This window comes from Rosa chinensis, chromosome 3 (assembly GCF_002994745.2).
Source record: "Rosa chinensis cultivar Old Blush chromosome 3, RchiOBHm-V2, whole genome shotgun sequence".
NCBI lineage: Eukaryota > Viridiplantae > Streptophyta > Magnoliopsida > Rosales > Rosaceae > Rosa > Rosa chinensis.
In genome coordinates this window covers 11,225,831-11,244,254 of record NC_037090.1, presented here as the reverse complement: position 1 = coordinate 11,244,254, position 18,424 = coordinate 11,225,831, and the positions used below count along the sequence as shown (strand labels likewise).

At 38.3% G+C, this 18,424-nt stretch overlaps 2 protein-coding genes across 2 annotated transcripts; one reads left to right on the top strand and one right to left on the bottom strand.

Annotated features, from left to right (window-relative positions):
* The first annotated feature begins 562 nt into the window (after positions 1 to 562).
* On the top strand, positions 563 to 6,379 carry LOC112192353 (acetyl-coenzyme A carboxylase carboxyl transferase subunit alpha, chloroplastic). Its single transcript, XM_024332035.2, has 12 exons — positions 563 to 810; positions 938 to 1,306; positions 1,402 to 1,476; positions 2,461 to 2,568; positions 2,721 to 2,881; positions 2,985 to 3,099; positions 3,184 to 3,338; positions 3,680 to 3,731; positions 3,812 to 3,880; positions 4,384 to 4,461; positions 4,536 to 5,674; positions 5,869 to 6,379. The coding sequence occupies exons 2-11, from the start codon at positions 971 to 973 to the stop codon at positions 5,637 to 5,639; spliced, it is 2,253 nt and encodes a 750-aa protein (XP_024187803.2). The 5' UTR covers positions 563 to 810; positions 938 to 970; the 3' UTR covers positions 5,640 to 5,674; positions 5,869 to 6,379.
* Positions 6,380 to 7,070: 691 nt separating this feature from the next.
* Positions 7,071 to 8,074, bottom strand: LOC112192354 (steroid 5-alpha-reductase DET2). The gene has a single exon (XM_024332036.2). It carries the CDS (start codon positions 8,055 to 8,057, stop codon positions 7,113 to 7,115), a length of 945 nt encoding a protein of 314 aa, XP_024187804.2. The 5' UTR covers positions 8,058 to 8,074; the 3' UTR covers positions 7,071 to 7,112.
* Between the last annotated feature and the right edge of the window lie 10,350 nt (positions 8,075 to 18,424).

Sequence of the window (18,424 nt, the reverse complement as noted above, 5' to 3'; positions counted from 1 at the left end):
TTATTAAGAAATGCTATATTTAGAATTGTTTATGAGTTTATGTAGAAGTATTTTTGTTACATAGTATTTTCAATAAGCAGATCACTAATTTCCTCATAATCATTTCGATTTCAAGTGTGACTAATATTTTAAATATAACTAGTTAGCTATTGAGTTATGCTCAAGTAAAATACCTAAATCTTAAACTAAATTTAAGTTTTAGTTAAATTCTCTCAATCTCTAGCTAAATATAGCTAGAGAATTTAGCAAGTTTAAGTATTCTGTTGAAATAGAATTTTAGTCTAAAATTAGCTAAATATTAAATTTATTTTGAAATAAGTTTTGAAATAAGTAGTCTCTTATGCTGAAGTATTTTTTATTCTTAGGTAAAGATTCAAGAATCTGGTTATTACAATGATGTTACTCTAATGCAACCGTCACTCTTAGGGCTCTCCCGAGGACGAAGAACATCGAAGACATCGATCCCGTCACGTGCGAACCACACGTGCCTGGACGAAGGAAGCAAGTAACCAAAAAACACTATTTAACTGCCAAACCGAAAAACGCTGGCCTCCTTCATAACTCATGTCCCTCTCTCTCCTTCTCCCTCAAAACTCCCAACTCACTCGCGTAGTCATAAGAAGTATCGCCCCCTCACTCTCTCAACAAAACCCCAAACTCTCCGTCACTCTCCTTGACGATCTTTCCAAAGCTCTCTCCCCTCTCCTTCTCTCTCTCTCTCTCTCTCATCAACATTGCTCTTAATAATACTCCCCTCTCTGTCTCGGCCCCCATTTCAACCCCCTCAGATCACCTCGATTCCGTTCTCAGGTACAATTTCGAAACCTCTTCTTCCTTCTCATTACTCTATTTTGATTGCTCGAATTAGGTCGTTGTTGTTGATATCAACTCAACTGAACAATACAATTGCCTTGATTTGTTGGTTTTAATGTTGCAGAGAGCGATCTGATTGGCGGAATTGATCGGAGCAATGGCTACTACCATAGCTCATTCGGCGCTGGCGTTTACTGCAGCGGCTTCCGGTTCGGCTTCGGACGGGTTCAGGAGCTCGAGTAATGGAGTTAATGGAGTTCCTCTCAGGGCCCTAGGGAAGGCCAGGTTCGGCATGAAGAGGAACCTTGCGGTCTCGGCCAAGCTCAGGAAGGTGAAGAAGCACGACTATCCATGGCCGGCCGATCCGGATCCGAATGTCAAAGGAGGAGTGCTTACTCATCTCTCTCACTTCAAGCCGCTCAAAGAGAAGCCCAAGCCGGTTACTCTGCCTTTCGAGAAGCCTCTCGTTGAAATCGAAAAGAAGATCATTGATGTAATAATGAAATGTTTGAAGTGATTTTAGTTTGTTTGTTTATTTGGTCATTTGCCTGGGCTTTGGTTTGATCAGACATTTGTTTGAATTCACAGGTGCGGAAGATGGCTAACGAAACTGGACTGGACTTCAGTGATCAAATTATTTCATTGGAGAATAAACACCAACAGGTTTTGATTATAACTAATTTGGCTCTTGATAGGGGAGAAAACAAATAGTAACTAAGCATTGGTCAGAGTAGTTCCTCTTTTTTTTTTTTTTTTAATTTTAGCGCGATAATGATTGCCTACTTGTTGCACATACTGATATTATTATGATTGCTATCTTTGGTTTGCTGTACTGATATTCACTTCACACCTGTTACTTGCTCAATGCAATTACTGGTTTTGGCAATTGAGTTTTTTGTTCACCTTGTTGTAAAACTTGTCATCTAATTCCCATTATTTCTCCACAAAATGGTAATATAATAGGGGTAATTATTTTTTTTAGACTGTCCGATTCAATACATTTGCCCATGGCATAATGGAGTAGTGGCTATTCCATTGAGATGTATGGCCTGAGGCACTATAAACAAATTTTAAAATTTTGAATGATGATAATGAGCATTTGAACTCAGATTGCGGCTGAGCAGATGATACCTTCAGATAATCATGTATGAATAGAATATAAATCAAGTTTCCAATAAATATGAATACATTATAAATAAGAGAAGCAATATTAAGGGTCATCATTATATTCAGTCATTCATGCAGAATATACTTCAAGTTTCCTGTAAATATGAATACATTTTAAATAAGAAAAGCAATACAAAGGGTCAACCTTTTTCAAGATTGTTGTAATCCTTGATGCAAACCTGTTGAATGTCATATCCACAAGGTTTCTGTCTCTTTTGGGAGAACCTTCTACTTTCTTTGTTGGCAACTCAATCACACTTTGTTTATTAACATTTAAATATTGGCTTGTGCATCCTACTGTATTTATGCCCAACTTTTGTTTTAAGATGTTAAGCTGAAGTACAAAACTTGGTACACCACTTCTAGATTAGTTTTTGGTTCTGAACTCTTCTCAGAACGTTTATATGTTGTTATACAATAACTGTGTTAGTTTCTGGTCTTATCTTCTTAACAGAACCTTTTGTTTTTTTTTGTTTTCAGGCTTTAAAGGATTTATATTTGAATCTCACTCCTATACAACGCGTAAATATTGCACGACATCCTAACAGGCCAACTTTCCTTGATCATGTGTTTAACATTACTGATACGGTCTGGCACTCATTCCTTCACCTACTTTTAGAATTTATGCATGTTGTCAATTTGATCCATAATTTTCGCATTTTGAAGAAAAATGTCAGGTTGTTAATTTTGGGTGCTCATAATGAGGATAAATTTTAAATGTATTATTTTCACTGGTACAGTTTGTAGAGCTTCATGGAGACCGAGCAGGGTATGATGATCCTGCTATTGTCACTGGTATTGGAACTATAGATGGTAATAGGTATATGTTTATGGGTCACCAGAAAGGTAGAAATACGAAGGAAAACATTCAGCGTAACTTTGGGATGCCTACTCCTCATGGGTACGTCACATGATAGATAAGATCTGGCATTAGTTTTTGCTTTAACTTCTTAACTTGTTATGCCTGACTAATTTACAACCTTGGGATGCTTGTATTCATGCAGTTACCGGAAGGCTCTGCGCATGATGTACTACGCAGATCACCATGGGTTCCCCATTGTTACTTTCATTGATACTCCTGGTGCATATGCAGACCTTAAATCTGAGGAGTTGGGCCAAGTATGTGGATAGTTTTACTTTCAATCCTACCTGAATCTCTTATAGTACTGCGTTATCTAATTTGCTTGCATGACACATACACAGGGTGAAGCCATAGCTCACAACTTGCGGACTATGTTCGGTCTGAAGGTACCAATTGTTTCTATCGTCATTGGGGAAGGTGGATCTGGTGGTGCCCTTGCCATTGGCTGTGCTAATAAACTATTAATGCTTGAAAATGCAGTTTTTTATGTTGCCAGGTAATATGACTTGGGTTTCTCTAGTTGAATATCTTAGGGCAGCTGTACTAGAAAATGTTTCATGCATTTCTTTACTTTTCTCTGTGAGAAGATGATTTTCAAGTGTTGGGTGTCCTGGATTTGTAGGAGTTTACTCTTAAAGATCACTTACCTGTAAGGTGGGAGAGACTTTATACCTTTTATTTGAAATATTCCTATTTTTTCTGATGATTAGTTCACAAATATCTGAGTCCTCTTTAAGTAAATTACTACTAGACTTCTGCCCATTTTCTGTTCCATTTAAGCATCGAACTTTACTTATTTGTTTTTCTTATGTGTTTTCTTTTCTTTGTCATATTTAGTCCTGAAGCATGTGCAGCAATCTTGTGGAAGAGTGCCAAAGCATCTCCAAAGGTTTGTGCGACATTCATTATTGGTTTTGTCTTTAATTGATTAGTTGATATTGACTATTGGAAGCTTATTTCTCTTTGCAGGCAGCTGAGAAGCTGAAAATTACTGCAGCTGAGTTGTGCAAGCTGCAAATTGCAGACGGCATCATCCCTGTATGTATCACAATCCTTCTGTTTCAAATTTCTATGATTCTCTTGTATTTAAGTGTAGATCAATTCAGAAGCATGAGAACTTGGTAACTTTGGTGTTCCAAACTATCTGCAGCACCCTATGGGTTGAGCTTTGATAACATCCTCTATCCAAACTCATCCCTGTCATTGGAACATTCATATATCAAGAAAGATCATTGTATGATCTTTTAAAAAGTGTGTGTCGCGCGCGCGCGCACGTTTTTTTTTTTTTCCTTCAGTTTTCACTTGGTTGTTGCTGAAGTGGCATCCAAAGTTTACAATTTTCGTCTTTCATAAACAGAAGCCACTTGGTGGCACACTTGCAGATCTGTATACTCCAAATCACTGTTCCTTTTTTATTTTGCTTAATCTAAATTCATCCCTGTCATGGGGACAAAAAAGAAAATGTTAAGATTTTTTCCTAATCACCATTTAATGTTGATGTGGCTTCTAAAGGTTCTATTTTTATTTCTTACTTTTAACAGGAGCCGCTCGGTGGTGCACATGCAGATTCCTCATGGACCTCTCAACAGATCAAAAATGCAATTAACAAAGAAATGGATGTAAGCCCCCTGCTACTACAAAAATAATGTATGAAATCATGTCTCAACCTAATATAAGTCTTTTGTGTTTTTAGGAGCTTAAGAAGATGGACACTGAAGCACTATTAAAGCATCGCATGATGAAGTTCCGCAAAATTGGTGGGTTCCAAGAAGGAATCCCGATAGATCCAATGAAGAAAAGGAACATGAAACTGAAAGAGGAACCCAAGGTTTCAGTTGTGGATTTAGAGGGTGAAGTTGAAAAGGTCAAACTGCAAATTGAGGAGGCAAAGAAATCCTCTGATAAGCCGGCATTGTTGCCTCTGACTGAGGCAATAGAAAAACTGAAAAGGGAGGTTGATAATGAATTTTCTGAGGCAGTTAAAGCCCTAGGCTTGAAAGACAGGTTTGAGTCATTGCAGGAAGAATTTTTGAAAATAAGTTCACAGGACCAACTCATGCATCCAGCTCTGAAAGAAAAGATTCAAAAGCTTAGGCATGAATTTACCCAGAGCCTGTCATCTGCTCCTAATTATGAAGACCTAAAGTATAAACTTGACATGCTGAAGGAATTATCAAAAGCATATAAATACGAGGAGAAGAACAACAAAGCTGCAACATTGAAGCAGGAAGTTAACAATAAATTTCACGAAATCATGGAACGGCCAGATGTTAAGGAGAAGACTGCAGCACTTAGGGCTGAGATTGAAAATGCCGGGGTGTCTAACCTTGATGATTTGGATGACAGCCTGAAGGGGAAGATTTTGGAATTGAAGAAAGAGTTGGACTCTGAATTTGTTGGTGTCCTCAAGTCCTTGGGGTTGGATGTTGAGATTAGATCAAAAGAACCAATTGAGAAAATTTTGCCCTCAGAATTCAAGACCAAGATTGAAGAATTGAATGAAGAAATTAATCACAAGATTGAAAATGTTATCAATTCATCAGACTTGAAAGACAAGATTGAGTTGCTAAAGTTGGAAGTAGCGAAGGCAGGTAAGACGCCTGATTCAGCAACAAAAAACAGAATTGTGGCTTTGGAGGAACAAATCAAACAAAGCTTGGCAGCAGCTGTTGAGTCATCAAACCTAAAAGAGAAGCATGAGAAGCTTAAAGCTGAGGTTTCCAAAACCATTGAATCTTCTGGAGAATCAGATGGAAGTTTGAAAAAGAAAAATCCAAATGAAGTCTATGTCTTTTGATGAATCTAGAGTAGAGTTTCACACATTTGCTTAATGTGAGTTCATCTACCCCTTTTATTATCATTGGTAATTTTTCATGTCTGATTCCTGCACACGAGTTTTTCTCTTTTCTTGATTTTCTGGTCACTGGACTGAAAGTTAAAGAACAAACCAAATGTGTGGCTTATTAGTAGTTCTGCGTATTCTTTGGAGAAGGGACTTATACTTGTTAGCTTATGCTTTTCTGCAGTACTCTTTTAGACAGCTTTTTTGCTGATAATGTGCCGGAGGAAAAGATTTTTCAGAACACATGGGAGTGATAACGAAAAGTGCACCAAATTGGGGAACCTTTCAGCTATTGCTACTAGGCATTGACAACATCTTGCAACAGTGTACAAGTTTTGCATCTACGAGGAACCAGGAGAGTTGTTAGCTCCTCCACAATTTCATGAACATTTTACTCTATTTAGAGTTTTATAAATTATTAATGTTCCCTTTTTTTAGTTGAGACTGTTGAGTGCATTTCTATTTCATTTTATATAAATGGACTCCGACATCCGAATAATATTGAGTTCCTGTTGTAGAATTTGAATCGCTTTGTATAGGTTGTGTGGAGAGGCAAATAAACCATGTTAGTACTTCTTTCATATCCCCATTGTTTTTTTTTATCATAATGGTGATATGCTGTGTAGCGTAATAAACTGTTTTGTAACTTATATGTATGCTAAGACTTCTCAGATGAAAAATGTGTGTTTCCCAGAGAGGTAAGTTGATCTTGGCACTTGATTATTGTTTAAAGTTTGCAGGATTTATCTTCTCAGAACATGTCAGTAAATCTTGGGATGTTAACAAAAAAGTAAATCTTGCTTAAGAATGCTCAACTTTAATCAGTAAATCTTGAGATGTTAACAAAAAAGTATACCATGCTCCGGAACATGTCTTGCTCTAGGTTCTTTAACTGTTGAATCCAACTCCCGGTGATGGCAAGTTCTTCAACTGTTGGATCCTACTTGACAGTAGATGCTTCAGCAAAGTTAACAGAAGACTCTTTGATGCTTCAGATGATGGTGGAAGTTCTCGGATGTCAATATGCGTTATTCTCAGATTTCTCCGGTTGCGTCTCTCACATCACAGGTTACCTCGTTTTCAATCAAAAACACTTGCTGTAACCCTAAAAGGACCCTTCACCCAAAAAAAGAAACAACTGAAAAGGAGCCAAGCTTTCCTTTGAGCCAACCAACAGACACAATTACAATCTGTTCATAATTTTGTCCGCTGAATCTCCTTTGGTAAAATCAAGGAAGTGATGCTAATAATTAGTACATGTTGGCCCAAAAAATGATTTATCATTCACTACCACAAAATCAATGAACAATTCCATAACTTTAGCTTCGAAATTTTTTAAGCATTAGCATGTGTTAGAAGCATTACACATGCACATCAACATAGCAATAAAAACTCAGAAAGAAAATGCTTTGCTTCCAGCTCAAGCTTTCAATACAAGAAAGGGATAACAGCTTTTCTGGACTTGGGATAGTCCTCCCCAAACTTCTCCAAATACCACCTATGGTTCGCACGTGCCCTGGGCACCAAATTGGCACACGTGTATAGCATAAACCCTAGTCCTGCTAATGACCAAGTCATCACTGCCCATCCAATCCACTCCACTATTTCCCCAAAGTAGTTAGGGCAGCTCACCAACTCAAACCACCCCCCTTTGGGGATCTTATACCCTCCACCCTCTGTTTTCAAACCCACTAAAACCCTATCAGACCACACATTCACACCCATCCCACACAAAAACACAACCAACCCAACAAAAAACCTACACCAAAACCACCCATTTTCACTCTCATAGTCCTTGTAGTGAGACACCCATCTGGATTGCAAATAACCATTCAACAGATTGAACACAAATGCCATCGACGCCACGCTGACCGGAAAACCGGGGGTGGTTTTCCGGGTGGTATTCCGGTAGAGGCGAAGTGGGTAGAGGCAGGTTCGGTTGAAATAGTGGAAAAGAAAGGGGGTCATTAGAATTAAGGCTTGGGGGTTGGAACTGTGTTGGCCATAGGGGAAGAGGAGTAGAGTGAGCCCAAGGGTTGGTGATTCCATGAGGAACCAAGCCAGCGGCGGAGACATGGTGGGGCCCCACCCTGGACGGTTGTGCTTGCCATATGGGGCTTGGAGGAATCTGAGGGAGATGAATGTGGGAGGGCCTATGAGGTAGAGAGCTAGGAGGGAGTTGTTGAAGAAGGTCTGATCCGATGAGGCCATGACTGTGTGTGTGGAATGAAGAATGAAATAGAAAGGGGAATGGGGTTGATGGGTAATGGGGGGATGGTGAATGGGAAAGGAAATTGTTATTGCCTTATTGGCTTGGATTTCTGAATTGGATTCTTGTGCTATTATCTGTCCTTCATTTGGTGGCAGACACATTCTGATTTTTTCGTTCCAAGTGGAGACATTGTGATTGACAACGTTGATTTGAGCCTAATGATTTTTTAAGTACAAGAACTAATTGGTTGCGGGTCTTTTGCAATTGTCCTCTTGGCTGGTAGCCTGGTACATTTTTGGAGTTTGGGCTACAAAGTAGCCCATCACATTCATGAAAATTAGTGAAAAATGGAGGGCATAAGCCTTTTGAGGTTTAGGGTAAAGTGTAGACAAAAAATGAGAGAGTAATCTAAGGTTAGGATAGATCAAGAAGACCAATGTAAAAGACACTAAAGCATAATAAGCATGTGATGTTCCGGAAATTCTTATTTATTTTCTGATGATTTTTCGGAATTAAATTTGTGGTTATTGGACTGTTTTGTGGCTCGTCAACAGAGTGGAAGTGTTTCGGACGAATTAATTATTTGAAAAGTATGATTTTAGGGGGGGTGCCAAATGTTGACTTTTTATACGTTGGGATTCTCTCAAAACTTCATTCACAAAAGTCGTAGAGCGCGTCAATACGAATTCGTGGACATGAGGAACACGAGAATCGGAGTTCATATGAAGAAGTTATGGGCTTCGGAAAAATTTTCCATTTTTGTATAAAATGATGAATTTTTGAGAAAATTGCAAAAGAGCCTAAATTTCCCAAAAAGGAGACCCGAGCTCAGTCAGTCTCTCTCTCCCGAGCCGGCGCGCAGCCCAGCCATTTCGCCGGCGTCGTTCTTCCTCCTCTGGCCACCATAGGACGTGAAATAAAGTGGGCTTTCTTGGCCTCAATCTCCTCTACACGTCTGTGGTAACCATCCAGTGTGAGACGAGCTAAGGTAAGCGCTGTAAGGCCGAGAAGAGGTTGCTTCGGGGACGAAATCGCCTTGATCGGAGTCAGCGATTCTGGCCACCATAGTCGGTGGTTCTTGAGGGCTTTTGGAGCCTTGAGGACGTAGATGCTTCTCCCAAAGTGGCTTGAAGCGATTTCACTTGTGGAGGACGAATCGAAGCTTTGAAGTTCTAGGATTTCAATCGGGTCCGATTTGTTCTAAGGTAAAATTCGTTCGATTGGTTTATAATTGGACTTTGTTGTAGTTATGAAAGTTGAAATTGGGGTTGAGATGAAGAACTTTGGTGTTGGAAGTTTGCCAAATTCTGACTTTGGATGTGCGGCAGCGCTGCCACCGTGGTGGTGTTTTCCGGCTGTTTCCAGCCACCTCAGGGATAATTTCTGTTCATGAGTTCGATCTAGTTGATACAATCATTTCGATATACAATACGTAATTTTTGGAGATCATATCAGCATGTTAGGGTTTTTACGGTTTCAGACAGTTCAATGTTTCGATCCTTGAGGATTCAAGCGTTCGATCTACTTGTGGTTCTAACATATCGATCGTAGAAGTATTCCGGAGATATTGGGTTGTCTCGGATGTGGTTTCGCCTTAATCGGCGTTACTTTGAGATTGTGGTTCGATTTAGGGATTCGAACTTTAATTATTTTTGATTCGTTGACTGAATCAAGTGTAACGTCCCGTATCTCAATTTACCTGTTTACTAGTCATTTGGACGGTAAACGACAATTACTTTCACTTTTACTTTGTTTTCGATTCTTTTAGTGGCCCTAAAAGTTGACTTTTTATTCGGGTCAAAATTTGAGAAAATGTTCTTCATGGAAGTTGTAGAGGACGTTAAACCGAGCGCGTACATATGTGGTACGTAAAAATCGGAGCTCGTATGCAAAAGTTATAAGCGAAATACTAAAGTTACTTTTCATGTAGTAAGTTTATATAAATTGCCGAGTTATTGTGGTAAGTTGCCATTTTTGGAAACTTACCCAGCTTTTCTCTCTCCTCTCCCCCGACCCTTTCTCTTCTTCGACCCGATTTCTTCTCCTTCCGATTTCTTCCTCCTCCGGGCACCCCACAATGGAATCCGGGCACCAGCAAGCTCGCCTCCTCCTTCTTGTCTCGCCTGTGGTGGTGTTTTGCGGTGGCTCGACTGGTAGAGCTCGGAATTGAGCCGTGAAGTTCACTGTAGCAGTTTGGGAGTTTTGTCGATTTCCAGCGATTCTGGCCGTCTCTGGCCACCAAACCGGCGTCGAAGGTTCGGTTTTTGACATAGACCATTTCCCCTAAGGTCTTTCATTTCAATTTGCAGTGTAGAGCTCGAATTAACAATTTCAATTTCTAGGGTTCTTGGAATTTCTGGAAATTTTTGCACCGGCCTGTTTCAACTGTTTAAAGGTAAAATTGGGATGTGTTGTAGTTGAGAAAAATGATCAGTGTGTTGAGTAGGTGTTGCTGTCAAATTTTGGTGTCCATTGGAGTTGGTGGCAGTGGCGGCGGCGCCGCCACTGTGGGCGGCTGTAGCGGTAGCTAGGGTAGCTTTTTAATTTCAATTTCTGGGTAGTTAAATTCTATAATTATCATAGAGCATATATGTGAAGTTTGGTGAATTTTGGAGGAGTTTGGAATTGTTTGTGAATTTCCGAAGTTCAGAGTTGTGTGATTGAATTGTGGGAAATCCGGCCGTTGGATTTCCCTCGTTTTCGTGGTGGAATATGTTAATTGAGGAATTGGTGTTGTGGGAGAGATTTGGGTTGAATCCAAGAAGTAAGGGAGATAGGAATTTCCGGGTTTTGTTTAGGTTAGTAATTATTTATTCGAATTGTCGTTTATGGAAGTGTACTTGTGAACATGACGATATATCGAGCTACCGCTTGACGAAGGAACTCGTTTGCGTGGTCGCCAACCAGTACTGTGAGTGGACTTTTGATTTTAAGTGATGCATGCAATATCGTTTCGTAATTAATTATTACGTTTATCTATTTAAGAATATCAATTGGTTTATTGATTTGAATTTCAGATTTTGAATTTGATCATGATTTACCATTGTTATAATTTTAGAATGATTTTGGCTCTAATTTTTAAAAGGATATTGCGAATTCCGAAACAAAGCATGATTTATGAAATATTATAAAGTAATTTCGGGAATGAATTGTTTTCGGATTTTAAATGGAATTTTTGTTGAGGAAACAATTGATTTAATTACTCTTTTAACGTGTGGGACACGCTGTTGACTTATATGACTTTCTACGAGAATTTCCGGGTACGGTTGGGAATCGTACCCGTGTTTTCTTTATTCGCGGGACTTATGGGGAAGCCTTACTGATTTTCGATTTTCGTATGATTTTAACTCACCATACTTGGGTCGTCATATTTATTGCTAGCTAGCCTATTAGTACTCCTCCCTGCTTACTATGTGTTCGTGGGTGAGTAAGAGCAGAGCATAGGATGCTCTAGAGTGTGGGACACTCCGACTCGAGCCTGGGAGGCTCCCTTCTTTCATATGGTGAAACTTCTTCCCCATATCTTATCGTTGCTTGACTAGCGGGGCTAGTCTAATTTCCACTGTAACCAGCGGGGCTGGTCTTATCTTTTTTAGAAGTGAGATTTCGGTTTTACGATATATTTTTCGAATGTTGTGACTAGCGAGGCTTGTCGGTTTATCGTTTTGAAATCCTCGGATTTAAAGCTAAATGTGTTTTACCATTTGTGCATGCATCGAGTTTTTAAAGGAATAAATGTGGGAAAGTATGAAATCCTTCTTATTTTAAATTGTTTATTTTTGTCCACTCACGCTAATGTTTTTCGTCTACTTTCCCCTGGGCCTTTCGGTTTCTAATGCCCAGTTTGCAGGCCTTATTAGTTGAGGTCGGGCGTACATGGTTCGAGGCATAGCTGATGAATAGCTTCCGCACTTCTTCATTTGGCTCTGATATTTTGTGAGTTAATAGTTTTGGGTAGTTCACTTTAGGGGTGACTCGGCCAATTCTCGGTAGAGTTATCTCTAAGGTGGGCCCCGCAGGGCCACCTCGGATTTCAGGGTGAAATCCAGGGCGGGTCCTTTCATCAAGGTTGTACTTGCTTAGGTGCTTGACATAAGGCGTTCTGTAAGTAGTCTAATGGTGTGAAGACATAACGGGAGTTTAGAGGTGAGTAATCTCACAATGTTTATTTACGAACGAAGTACCTTTATTGTTTTGAGAGTTATTTAGTTAACTGCAAACTATAGTTTGTATTAATAGGCATTCCTGAGCGAATGACTACGTGTGTGTATATATATATATATTTACATGAAATATATATATATTCTTGTGCGATCCCGATCACATGTTCAGCAACTGACCATGAATCATTTGTTCACTTACCGTCCGATTGAAATCAGTTGATTTACATATCTCCTCCCCCAAAATCCAGATATTTGTCAACCGTCCTATTTCAATCGGACAGTAAGTGAGCAAATGATCTCTGGTCAGGTGATCGGGACTGTATTCTTGTGAGTGATGTGTGATGGAATAATATGCATGACTGTGTTCATATTATTGTTAAAGGCGACTTTTCAGGAAACAATATTGTGGGAAAATATGTTTTCAATTGTTTGAAAAGTATTGAGTTTGATGTTACATTTTTGAGTCAGACGTGACTCATTTTAAATGTATTGGTCTTTGTACCAAGAGCCATAAATGGTGAGCAGGGATGGGGAAAGCCGTAGTTAGATTTTATACGTTTTTAGGTCGCAGATGGTGACCAATGGTTGATTCTAAGACTAGACGGGGTCTGAAAATCATGTCACAGATGGTGACAGGTCGTAGATAGTGACCAATGGTTGATTCTAAGACTAGACGGGGTCTGAAAATCATGTCACAGATGGTGACAGGTCGTAGATAGTGACCAATGGTTGATTCTAAGACAAGACGGGGTCTGAAAATTATATGTCACAAATGGTGACAGGTCGCAGACGGTAACCAAGGCAATAAATCGGGAATCACGCATTTGGTTGGGCGAGTGGTTACGACCAGTTAGAGCGCTAGTCTATCTGCCATTATAGCTTATGGGAGTAACGGTCGAGGTTGCTGGAGACTCATAAGTAAGTAGTTTGAAAGAGAGCTGTTGAGTCACAAATTACTTACGCAATTGTGCCCCATAATTATGAAAATTGATTTGTCTTCCATGCTATTTTACCTTTTTTTAATCCATTTCCTTTTATTTGTAGGAAACCTTGCATTGAGAATAAAATGACTATTTGAGGCTTGAAATGTGGAGATTTGAAGCTAGGAGAAGAAGACACGAAGATTGAAAGAAAATTGCAAATCGACTTTTCCGGCGAGCCGCCACTCATTGAGGGTCTTTTCTCCAGCAAAGGAGGACCATGGAGGTGAGAATCTCCCATCACTTGAAATTCAAATATCTCCCTACACCTTATCCTTTTATCACCTTGCCAATTTGGAACCATTTGGGGGACAATGGTGTAAGAGCATCTCTTGCACACTTGGGGACAGATGACACACCTAGCTGATCAAAAAGAGGTCAAAGACCAATTATTCAGAATTCTTGACTCCATTAAATCATCTTCATCCTATCCAAGATCCATTTTTCTCTCTAGAGAAGAGACCACCATTTCCACCACTAAAACCACCATCTCCACCTCTAAAACCTCCATTTCCACCACTACAATCTTCATTTCCTCCACCATTCAACACCACAACTCATCTTAGAGATCCCAAATTTCACTATTCTTATCAATATCAAGAGCTTGGAGTAAGGAGAAGGAGGTGACTACCACCACATCATGTTCTTGGAGACCCATCTCCACCACCTCTTCCGGCATCATTAATAGTCACCCTTTACTTTCCATCTCTTTATGTATTTGATGTTTAATAGAATGTTGAAGCTTGTGTATCTAGCTATGTGTGAGTAGTGAACTAGTTGGGGCTAGGGTTGAAAGCCCTAGCCAAACTTGCTTGGATTGATGCTTTTGTTTATAAATTGATGCAAATTCATGTTGTCATTCTCACATGCTAAGTCAATAGTTGAATGCATTACTTAGACCTAATCAATTTGAGTTATGTGTTTGCCATGACATGAAGTTTTTCCTAGAGATTGATTACCTCTAGGCAAAAAGGGAGCATGAAAGCACACCATGTGTGCATGTGAGGGTAGTGAGCTAAAATCACCTAGAGATAGGATTGGTTTGCTTGCTTGGTTACCTAAACTTTAAGTTTTATGCATTTAGGGGCAAGTGATTGAGACCTATCCGGTAATTGACTTTGTCTCTAGGTAGTTAGCTCTAGACTTATCCGGTTAGAGTTAATAAAATGAAAGGGGTTTAAGCCTTAGTAGTCCTATCCGGATGCTAAGAGGGTAGTTGGACAATTAGCTTTGCATCATTCATATTCAATTGTTTGAATGCTGGCAAGGGAGGCAAAACCCGATGCCCTAACTCTCATCCATTTGATAACAACTTGTTTTGTTTAGATTAGTTTATATTACTTGCTTTCATTGTTTCAATTTGAATAGAAACCAATCTCAAAATCAAAATCAAATCTCTACACACCATCTTGCACATACTCACCATGAACTTTGGTTCACTTGTGAGCCTTTGTTTGTGATTGTACATTTGCATATTCTTCTAGTTTTTCCTTAGGTTTTCCCTAGCTAGGAAAGGATTTACCAATCCTCGTGGGTTCGAGACTTGATATGCTTATTGATAGTTAAGTTAGCAAATAGTATTTTGTCACAGTGGTGACTTATGTTGTCATTTCGGTGGAAAGGACATGGAATGTTAGAAAGAATCATGGTTGCATTGTCTCCTTAAGTTGATTTGTGTGAATTGTTGATTGATGTTTATGAGTTACTCATACGAGCTTATCGGGTTTATTGTGTGGCAACCCGGTGTACTATTCAATAGTGTAGGGGTCAATCCTGCAGGTTAGGGAAATCGTGGCTAAAGCTGAGGTAGCTTGTTGGCAGCAGAATGGGTAGGAAGCAAATTTTGTTGGATTTGACATTGTTATGACTTCCGTTATGTAGTAACTCTGAAGAGCATTTATGTTTTATTTTGTGGTTGACAATTTAATTAGTAAGTTTGTGTATTATATAACTCTGTGGGCGAGTGTATATTAACTTTGAGGGTTCAGGGCATCAGTAGATACTTGGTTTAAAGGGAAAAAGATTTACATGTATTTTGTATTGATAGCTGAACGAATACGCATATATAATTATAAGGTTATATATCGATTTTTATTTGTGTTAAAAATCAGGGGAGTGACAAAGCAGCCTCAATTTTTCAGTGGAGAACTGGAGATAGATATCTCTAGATTCCACTTCAAACTAAATAAACATTGCAAGAAGATTCTATGTTCGACAAAATAATTGAAAAACGCTCAAGTAAAAACAATCATTTGACCAAAGCAAGCAGGCTCGTGAACTCTTTATTTCCGCCCATTAGAAATAATGAAGTATGAATTCCTCACTTTACTATCCACGGTAAAGATGATCATGTCATGAGTTGTTTACTCTATCAATAAGAAGTGATTATGATTTATGAGCAATTGCATACTTGACTAATGCGTTGATATCAGAAGTAATCACTTGCCTTTTAGGTATGGTTACATTTCGTTGAGAAAAAAAAAAAACATAATTCAACGATAAACCATTTTAATATGGTATCAGAGTAATGCGTTGTTAAAACTTATTTAAATTTTTTTGTTATTATTGTTAAATAAGTCCCTAACAAATTCTCCCTTATACAACATTACTCAAGCATCATAATTTGGTACTTGATCATCAATGCATTAGTCAATATAAACCATTTATTGACACACCATCATCCCAGATGAAGTGTTCTAGCATACCACTCATATTTTCCCTCCAACGTACCATCACTCCCTTCGGTTAGATTTATCAGGACAAGTACCCCAAGGTAAAACAAATCTCTGACCCATAACCATACACGTGCACCACATTTGTACTCTCCTACCCACGATGGGTTGTGGTGCCCAACCACAAGAGCATCTAGGCCCATAAGCCCCATACACACGAGCTGTTTAGTACAAAGTACAAACTAGATCATTACAAATTGCCTTTGAATTGAAAAGAAAGAAAATGCAAACTGACTTCTCCTGTAATTCACCACCTACGCCATTGAAAGTGAATATATTACAGTTCTTTGGAGTTTTGGGAGTCGTCAATATTCCATAGTTGAAAGTCATTATTAGATTAGTCATTATTTGAGATGTGTCATACACAATGAGCTAATCTAACAGTTTCTGACTCTAGAATATCAATATTCTAAAATATTATACAATGCTTCTATAATACTCCGAGACACTGTATAACACATATTTTCAAACTTCGTCTATAAAACATCTAAGTGATACTCTCGAATACAACGCACAAGAACACCCCATTAAAGCTAGAAGTCGACCTCCTTTACACGGACAGGGAGTATATCCCAAATCTCACGTCTATTCACGAGGGCATTGGAGTAATTTGACATTGAAAATGACAGAGGAAGGATCAAAGACCCAGGACTCAGAACCCAGAAGTATCAAACTGGCCCGGTATCTTCTGGAAAAGATGAGCAAAGCCGAAGAGTGTTTTCCAGGTGTCGGGTCGTGGTTGGTGAGTTTTGTCCGTAACTGAACTGGGAGAAGCGAGTAATGTAGAGGAAGGAGGATGGTCTATGCTCCTGGGAAGGCGACGACACTAGAGTTTTGTCGTTTTGCAGTTCGCCAATCCTAGGCAGGGACCTGTGTTGGCTATACGACACGTGTATGTCTCAGCCTCTATCACCTTTTTGTTTTTGTTTTTGCTTTTTTTTTTTCTTTTTGGTTTGAAACAGAGTACTGGATATGACTTTTTATTGTTTGATCTTGTGACCCTTAGCTCTTAGGCCGAAGGGTCCTTTCTTTAAAGGGTAAAGTCCTCTGTCATTCGATAGACTATCCCGTGATCGATCACGTGATAGGTCTCTGGACTCTTTGATACTTTTTTTTTTGGTACAACTCATTGGTACTTTCATTTCTCTTTAATCTCTTTATTTTGGCTTCAAATTTATCCATTTTATCCTTTTTTTTTTTGGTACAACTCATTGGTACTTTCATTTCTCTTTAATCTCTTTATTTTGGCTTCAAATTTATCCATTTTATACTTTTATTTTTTTTTGGTACAACTCATTGGTACTTTCATTTCTCTTTAATCTCTTTATTTTGGCTTCAAATTTATCCATTGTGTTTTTTCTTCTTCTTTTTCATCTGAAAAGATATTGTCCTCGAATTCTAGATTTGATGGTTCTTTGGTTTTTCTTTTTTGTTATTGGGATGCTAAAGTCAATAGAAAAACAAACAACAACTAATCTCGACCTTAAGAACCGTTTCTATCTCTTTTAAGTCTTTTGAATTCCCGAGATGGTCAAAACCGTTTAACTTACATATTTGGCGTTACTTCATCCATGTATAGTCTCATCATATACCATTTTCTTTGACCAATTTGACTAATATTGATTAACACATCTTTTCAATCTAACATTTCGATTAAAATTTTTGATGAAGTGTCACGAAACATATTATGCTTTTAAGTCCTGTAATGCTCTTTGAATGGGTGAATTTGTTTGATAAGTATCACATGGTTAGGTACAATGAATTGTACGTTAAAAGTTAAAATGTATTTACTATTTAGGTACAATGTTTTTCAAGTCCTATGTGCTCAATTATTGATAATAACCGAAAAAAAAAGGGCTCTGGATTTGTCTAAAAATAGAAAAAGAAGATGTGACATGAGACTAATATGCAAAATGAGTTTTTTTTTTTACAGGTAAATAACATTTCGTGAGTCGAACTCACAACCTCTCACTTACGAAAGAGAGACTATGCCACTAGATCAAATGGTACTAGACATTTGGTGAGTATTTTGATATGTAAAAGTTCATGATTAAAGTTTTAGTTTAATTTTAAATGAGTGATTTCATAATCTTATTTTACCCAATCACTCTTTTTTTGTTTGAAACTAAAGAGTAGAGACTTCCACAAGACGTTGCTTGCGTTATTTCGGGAAAGAAGATGGTTGAGGTTTTTTCACTTGAATATTTAAAAGCACCTCGAAAATATATTTTATTTGGTTCAATTTTTGATATTTTATTAAATGTTCAACTATTATTGACCAACACTTTTAAGTGTCTCAAAAATATAAGCCAAACAAAACACATTCAAATTGATTTTTAAAATATATATGAGCTGATAATAACTGTTTACTAAACAAACCGAACATAAACAACACTTAAAAGAGTACTGATTGATAGTATTTAGGCCCCAACAACTAAGAAAAATAATTCAATAGAGTGAATTTTACCAATCATGCCTTTATTTTAATTTTATGGTAAAAATCCTTCTTAGTATGGCAAACAAATTGTGGTACTTTTTCAGCCCATATTTCTTTGAATAAAGTGATTTTCTTGAATTTCCACACATTTCTTTCTCTCGCCCAAAATTTCCACCTCTATATAAACCCTCGTTCGCTTATATAACTCTTTTTAAT

Excerpts from the sequence above, each read along its gene's own strand:
- LOC112192353 (XM_024332035.2), top strand. The coding sequence starts at position 971 with ATGGCTACTACCATAGCTCATTCGGCGCTGGCGTTTACTGCAGCGGCT. Across the intron at positions 2,882-2,984 it reads GGGATGCCTACTCCTCATGG|TTACCGGAAGGCTCTGCGCA; the intron begins GTACGTCACATG and ends GTATTCATGCAG. Across the intron at positions 3,339-3,679 it reads GCAGTTTTTTATGTTGCCAG|TCCTGAAGCATGTGCAGCAA; the intron begins GTAATATGACTT and ends TGTCATATTTAG.
- LOC112192354 (XM_024332036.2), bottom strand. The coding sequence starts at position 8,057 with ATGTGTCTGCCACCAAATGAAGGACAGATAATAGCACAAGAATCCAAT.